Source organism: Neltuma alba, unplaced genomic scaffold (assembly GCF_004799145.2).
Source record: "Neltuma alba isolate B1F8T4 unplaced genomic scaffold, ASM479914v2 tig00003123_pilon, whole genome shotgun sequence".
In the NCBI taxonomy this organism is placed as follows: Eukaryota; Viridiplantae; Streptophyta; class Magnoliopsida; order Fabales; family Fabaceae; genus Neltuma; species Neltuma alba.
In genome coordinates this window covers 4,272-11,658 of record NW_021633147.1, presented here as the reverse complement: position 1 = coordinate 11,658, position 7,387 = coordinate 4,272, and the positions used below count along the sequence as shown (strand labels likewise).

General features: G+C 32.9%; 1 protein-coding gene across 1 annotated transcript; it reads left to right on the top strand.

Moving 5' to 3' along the window:
• Nucleotides 1-2,402: 2,402 nt before the first annotated feature.
• Nucleotides 2,403-6,638, top strand: LOC114740357 (disease resistance protein SUMM2; the record flags this gene model as incomplete). The annotated part of the gene is made up of 2 exons (XM_028928502.1): nucleotides 2,403-5,345; nucleotides 6,519-6,638. Coding segments are annotated over exons 1-2 (3,063 nt in total), but the record flags the coding sequence as incomplete, so codon positions are not given.
• Between the last annotated feature and the right edge of the window lie 749 nt (nucleotides 6,639-7,387).

The following is a 7,387-nucleotide window of genomic DNA, read 5'->3' as shown; positions in this document are numbered from 1 at the left end:
TGTTATTTTCCTTACGCTTGAGAGAGAGAGATATATATATATATATATCAATTCTATTTTTAAAATTAATCATATTTTTAGCATTTTGGTGATGACTTCTATTACGAAGTGTGAAGTGTGTCATATATCCAACACACCAAAAGAACAAAAGTAAATGTGATATTCTAAAACTTGTTAGACTGTTGGTGAGGGGCTCTTGTCCTAGTCTTGCTTGGACTTTTTTCTTTCACCCTGCATTACTTCTCTTCTTGCCGAAATATGGGGAAGGGCAACCTTTAGGGCCTGTTTGGATTGAAGACAGGATGGGGGAGGGTGGGAGAGGTTTTAACTGATGGAATATGAAAAAATAATTATAATTTTATTATATTTTTAGGATATTTGATTTATTTGGATTTATTATCATTTTAGGATTTATTTATATTTATTAGTAGTTTAGTATTTTTATTATTAGGATTAGTTGTTGTTGTTGTTATTGTTATTGTTATTATTATTGCTTTAGTATAATTAGATTTAAGGTTTTCATTCTATTGCAGACTTGATTATTGAATGACGTTGCAGTTATCGTTTTCTCTCGGCTTGTTTCCTCTTCTCTATTTTCTATTTCCCTTCTTTGCTCTTTCTAATCTCTTCCTTTTCTCTTCCCTCTTCTCATTTTATATCATCAACCTTACCTTATTTGGTTTGATTAAAGAGGAGGAGAGGGAGAAATATTTAATGATCCTTTGTTTAATTCAAGAGAGGGAGGAGATGGATAGTAATAATGAATTTATCATTTTACCCTCACATATAAATTTTTATTTCTATTTATATATTACATAAATTAATTTATCTTAATTCAAATTATATAATTTAATAAAAATGCAATATTGTTATATTAATATGTGTATTAAACAATTGGTACTTTTTTTAAAAAAATGAAAATTTTCTTCTCCTTTGGCTATGCTTTTTCTTCGTGCTTTAAAACATATTTGAGTTAATAAAATAATATTTTTGTAAAAACTAATTAATTTATAATAAGATAATTTTTCACTGTAATAATATTTTTTATTTTAAATTAATTTTTATTATAATATATTTTTAATTATAATAATATATATTTATTTAGAGTAATGTATTTTTAATTTAAATTATAATAATATATTTTTTATGTGTATTAATAAAATATTAAAAAAAAGTAACAAGGTAAAATGGTCTAAAAATTTAGTTTCCCTCTAAAAAAACTCTAATTTAGAGGGGAGCTAAAAGAGGAGAAAGTGAGGGAGGAGGGGGAATTTTCGCTCCCCTCTGCTCTAACATTTCTAACCAAATAAGAAGAAGCGCTCATTTTTCCTTTCCTTCAACCAAACAGGCTCTTAGAGATGGCTCCCTCCAACCAAACAGGCTTTTAGAGATGGCTAGGATTGGGGCTACTTTTAGTAGGCGTGCATTCTCATTAGTGTTGAAATTGATTTGTTATGCTACATGTATGAGGACATCTCACGTACAATTCGGGTGTTGTTGGAATTGTCTCTCCTAGAGGTAGCAAAAAAAACTCAATCAAAGCAATTAGTAAGAGGCAGGGACCGATCTACAAAAGCAAATAAGAAGTGAAGAGAGACTAGAGCTAAAACCTGGAGTAGCAGCAGAGTGATCTAAAGTGAATGAGCAATGAAAACAATATATATTATTGTCCCAGAATTCTTTTGGCTTATCCACGAAGGCACCATTCGCTAGTTTCATAAGTAGATCAGAGGTGTATAACCATAGAGGATTATTTCCCAAATTTCGAATTTCATCCCTTGATGAATACTTCCATCTTTTTCCTTCTCTTCCTAAAGTTGAAGCCTTAGAAGATTGGTGGAGAAAGATCAAAGGATGATTTATTCATGCCATTTTGAAGAAGTTTCTCAGATGATGGTTATGAAAGGGTTTTGCTAGGCATGATACACAATAATTAAGTCAAAAATATTGGTGGTTACTAATAGGATTGGCATGATTTAGGTACAACAGGAGATGCCAAAGATTGGGGGGCTGTTTGCCTGTTCTAATGAAAACTTTTGTCTCTCATTTCTTCTATATCACATGGTTCCCTAGTCTCACTGTCCATTAAGCCATTCCTTCAAATAGCAAATTTTAATGTAGTCTAGGTGGCCTCCGATTTGAAACCACTATCCAAATCCAGCTTCAACATGCATTAGTTGAGTCATAACAATGTATGACTAATAGTGAATTTCTTTCAGCGTTCAACTTCATGTATTTTACTTTCTAAGATGATTACACTAAGTACCAAATTAGTATAAATTTTGCTCCTCTTTTTAGTTAGTCTCCTTCATTTTTCATCTTATTATAATCATTATGTGGGTATTTCACAACTTAAATCAAGATAGAAAGATAGAATAACATTAACTTTATTTCCCTGTTAGATGGAGAGCATCCCTGCTGAACTTATAAAGAACGAAACCCAAAGTTTAGTGAACTTGGTGAAAAATGAAGCTCAATATATATGTTGCTTCAATAGTTATGTTCAAGAGTATGAGCAGGCAAAAAACAGATTGAAAGCAAAACTCGAAGATGTAAGGAGAATAATTGATCAAGCTAGAGGTGTTTCTCTTGTCACATCTGTGGCACTACAGTGGACACGTGAAGCTGAAGAACTCATTCATGTTGACACTAAGAAAGAGAAATGCTTTAATGATTTGTGTCTTAATTGCTGGCCTCAATATCAGAAAGGTAGAGACTTGGCGAAGAGGACTCTAGATATTGACAGACTTCTAAAGAGATGTAACTTTGATATAGTGGCAGGTCCAACTGATCTTCTAGGTATAAAATACCATTGCTTACCAAATTTCATGCATTTTGAGAGCAGAAAGTCAATATTTAAAGAACTTCAAAAGGCACTAGAAGATGAAGAAAACAATATGATCGGACTGGAAGGCTTAGGGGGAACAGGCAAAACTTCAATGGCAACAGAAGTGGGTGCTAAATTGGAAGGATCCACATTTGGCAAGGTCATCTTTCTTGTTGTCTCTAAGCTTCCAGATTTCAAACATCTTCGAGGTGAAATTGCTGCACGTTTGGATTTGAAATCAGAGGATGGAGAGTACCGTGAAAAAATATTGACCAAAATCAAAGAGTTAAAAGAGAAACTTCTTATAGTACTGGATGATGTGTGGATGGAGTTTGATCTCATGCAAGAGTTGGGGATCCCTCCTCGCCACTTGCACAAGGGTTGCACTATATTGATAACCACCCGGAGCAAAGAGATTTGTACAAAAATGGATTGTCAAAGGATCATTCATCTACATGCATTGATTGATAAGGAAGCATTGCAACTTTTCCTCGAGCATGCTAATAGCTCCTCTACTTTGGAGAATCTGGCGCAAAAAATTGTGAAACATTGCCATGGAGTACCAGTTGTAATTGTAGCTATAGCAAGGTCATTAAAAGGTCGACCTTTTAAAGTTTGGACAGAAGCCTTGAGGAACTTGCAAAGTGGTGAGTCAATATTTAATGTTCGTGATGAAGATTTGAAGAAGGTCTATGAAGGTTTAAAGTTAAGCTATGATAATTTGAGAAATGAAAAGGCCAAAAAGCTCCTATTGATATCTTCTCTATTCCCCGAAGATTTTAATATTCCCATGGAGTTTTTAATTAGAATTGGTGTAGGAATGGGCCCTTTTGGTAAGGAAGTTGATGACTACAACAAAAGAAGAAGAAAAGCACTTGATGCTGTAGTGGAACTCCTAGGTTCTTCTTTATTGTTGAATGCTGAGAGGGAATGTGTAAAGATACATGATTTAGTTCATGAAGTAGCCTTATTGATAGGACAAGAAGATATTCAATCCATCATTAAATCTGAACTATCTGTTAGAAAAGGGTTGCAATGTTTATATTGGAAAAATGATGATTTTTCAAGACCTTTTGATAGTCAAAACCTTGAGGTATTATTTCTAGTTCGAGATGATCGAAAGGATTTGGAAGTCCCTGATACATTCTTTACAGAGATGACAAAGCTCAAAGTTTTGTTTTTACAAAGTAAAGCTTGGCATCGAATTTCAGCTCCATCACTGTTTCCATTAATTCAGTTATTACAAGATATTCGAACTCTCAGGATAAAGAATTTTAATTTACATAGCAACATCTCTAGGTTGGGAGGGTTATCAAATCTTGAGACACTTTGGTTGGATGATTGTTCAATCATTAAACCTGAAAAAAAATTTGAGCTACAGAAGTTGAGATTCTTAAGGATAGAAAATTGTGACAGTAATATGAATAATCCTTTTGAATTGATTGAAGCATGCCCAAAGCTAGAGGAGTTGGCTTTTTTGAGTAATGATTATGTCAAGCAGGAAGAAGATACAATTTCTCAAAAAGTATCTCTTCCTTCCTTACAAATATATCAAATATCTTCTAAGGGCAACTTTTTGGATTATTTTAAGCAATGTGGTTCCCTGTCAAGATGCTTTCAGCCAGGTAGTTTAACGCATTTAATCTCTGAGGCAACATTTAGGCAACTTGCAAGAACAGCTGAGCTTCTTAGCTTAAGTGGGTATGGAAAACAGAAAAATCTTATCCCTGACATTGTTCCAGTAGATGACACAGGTATGACTGACTTGATCATTCTTCAATTGGATTCTTGGCCTGACATGCAATGTCTCATTGATGGTGTGAACAATCGCTTTGACGTGAAGAATGCCTTTTCCAATTTAGTTGGACTATATCTTTCTAAAATGGGACTAAGCAATATATTATTTAATGGCCACTATAACCTGTCTCATCTGAAGACCTTGAAACTGAAGGAGTGTCCAAACCTGACGTCAATTTTCCTCCCATCCACTGCTCAAGGTCTTTTGCAGTTAGAAGAGTTGAACATTGAGGGATGTGATGCGTTGGAATGCATTGTAGAAGATAAGAGCTCAAGCGGGGAAATAGCTGGTGGTGATGGTGACAATGATCAAAAGAGCTACGACACTCTGTTTCCAAAGTTTAAAATTCTTGAAATTTATAGTTGTGACAATTTAGAAATAATATTGCCAATCCTTCATGGTGGATGGCCTCTGGAAAGAATAAGCATACGGTGGTGCAAGAAGTTGAAATATATATTTGATAAGTTCCAAGAGGTCAATCTTATGCTCCCCTCTCTCGAAAGAATGGAACTTTTTGGCCTACCAAGTTTGGTTGGTTTTTTCAGGGAGTATGAAAAATCCATCTCTTCATCACTGCAACAGCCAGCACCCATGCCTCCAAGCACCAAGACACGTTCTTTTTCTTGGGCTCAAGTATGTTGTTTTAAATCAAAGGCGACAAGTGAAGAGGCTGTTGATGCTGTTTCTACAAAGAGATTGCTTGATGAAGGAATCCCACAGGTATTCTAATCTCGCTTCCCTATTTATGTTTAGTTTTTTTTTTTTTAACATTCACGTTTCCCTCTCTTGTGAATTATACATTGTTAATTATTTCAAAAAGAAAAATGATTTACAATCAAATAAAATAAGGTATGAGTGTTAAAAATGTTTACCGTGATCCTTGGTATTATACATTGTTTAAAATTGATTTGAACTACTTGTTTTTGCATGACTGACTGAATCTGTAACAAGTTTTGTAAATACATCTTGTTATAACAATTGTTCCTGGGCAAAAATACACATACATAAACATATTCATGTGCATGCACGCATGCCTTTTATTGCAAGAAATATAGTTAACAATGCTCAACACATAAAAAGTTTACGGTATCGCTTCAATTCTTATTTTCATAGTTTCAATATGCATATTTTAAATTTTTAAATACTTAACTTTGATTTGCTTTGCTAGTCAGCTTTGATGTTTTCAACACTCATATTTGATTTTTTTTCGAAGTAGGGTAAACATTAAAAATGAGTATTAAATAGATAAAAGTATTGAAAACATTGAAAATAGAAGTATTAAAAAAATCAAAGCAGAGTAATGAAAAAATCAATTCAGCGAAACTTTTGATTTCAACCAAGAACTTTTGCCCGTCCTTGATATTTTCGAAATTCACTGTCCTTGACATAATTAAGATTTGCAGAAGATCCTTAAATGCCATTTTCACAAACATTAATTTTGATACAAGAAAGACAATTATTTATGGATCTTCTAATGGGCTAAACCTTTTGTATTAATTGTTTGTTTACTAATATTACAGAAAAAATTATTCCAAAATTTATATATTACAAAAACTGAAGATATTAATCCGGCAAAAAAAACTGAAAACATTAGTATTACAATTAGAGGTCTAATAAATTCAATTTTTGGAATAAGGTCTGCAGCTATTAAAATACCCTACGTCTTCTAATGTGCTTATAAGATGAAGACATGTAATTATAGTTATTTAAACTTAAGATTTAATTTGATTATAGTATGAATAAGATAACTAGCACAGTTTTTTAAAATGGAAAATTAAGCTAAATTTTATTTCAAATTAATCTAGCTAGTATATTTTATTTTGTATATTACCTTAACTGAAACCTCTTATGTATTATTGCATGATGATATTTTAACGATTTATTGGCTTGTAGGAATTAGACGCATTTGGAAGCATTTATCCAAGGTCCATTGCTTTGTCAGGGTTCTCAGAGTTTACGAGACCTTTCAATGAATTTTTGATTCGTTGGCATACAAAACAACAGGAACCAAAGGTATAACTCTGTTCAACTTCTCTTACTAATCCTAATATATTCCCCCAAATGATAAGTTATGTTTTGATACTATTTCTCACTACATTCATTTGTTCTCTTAAAGAAGCAGAAAATAATAATATTACCCCCCAAACTCTAAGGGATTTTTTGTGGTTATTTTCGTACATACATGTTTGCAAAGAGCACTTATATTTAAAATTCAAATGTATTTGTTGCCTCTTAATTTTTATTTAATGGTTTCACTCACCCTAAATTCTACTATAATTTTGTTCAAATTGGGCTACGCATTTTAAAGTTCTTTTTTTTTTAAAAAAATAAATTTGAAACTGATATATCTCGTACATGGAATTCGTAGGCAATTGAGATGCCGAGACCAACTTTGAAAACTCTTGAAATTCGAGACTCTACAATAAAAGAAATTGTTGATTTGACACATGTGGGCAAAGAGAAAAATGGGGATGGACTTGAGCCATTGACGTCAAACTTACAAAAGTTGGAGTTGGGATATCTAAGGGAGTTGGTGAATATATGTGTGGGGCCTAAACATATCATATGCTTCCATTGTCTTCAAGAGCTACGAATTTATGAATGCGGAAAGCTCAAAGTTATCTTCTCCACATCTGTGGTGCGAAGCCTACCAATGTTGAAATATCTACATATATCATGGTGTGAAGAATTAGTTAACATTGTTGAAGAAGATAATGGAACAAATGATGATGATGAAAGAGAAGGGAAGATGAAAGAGAAGG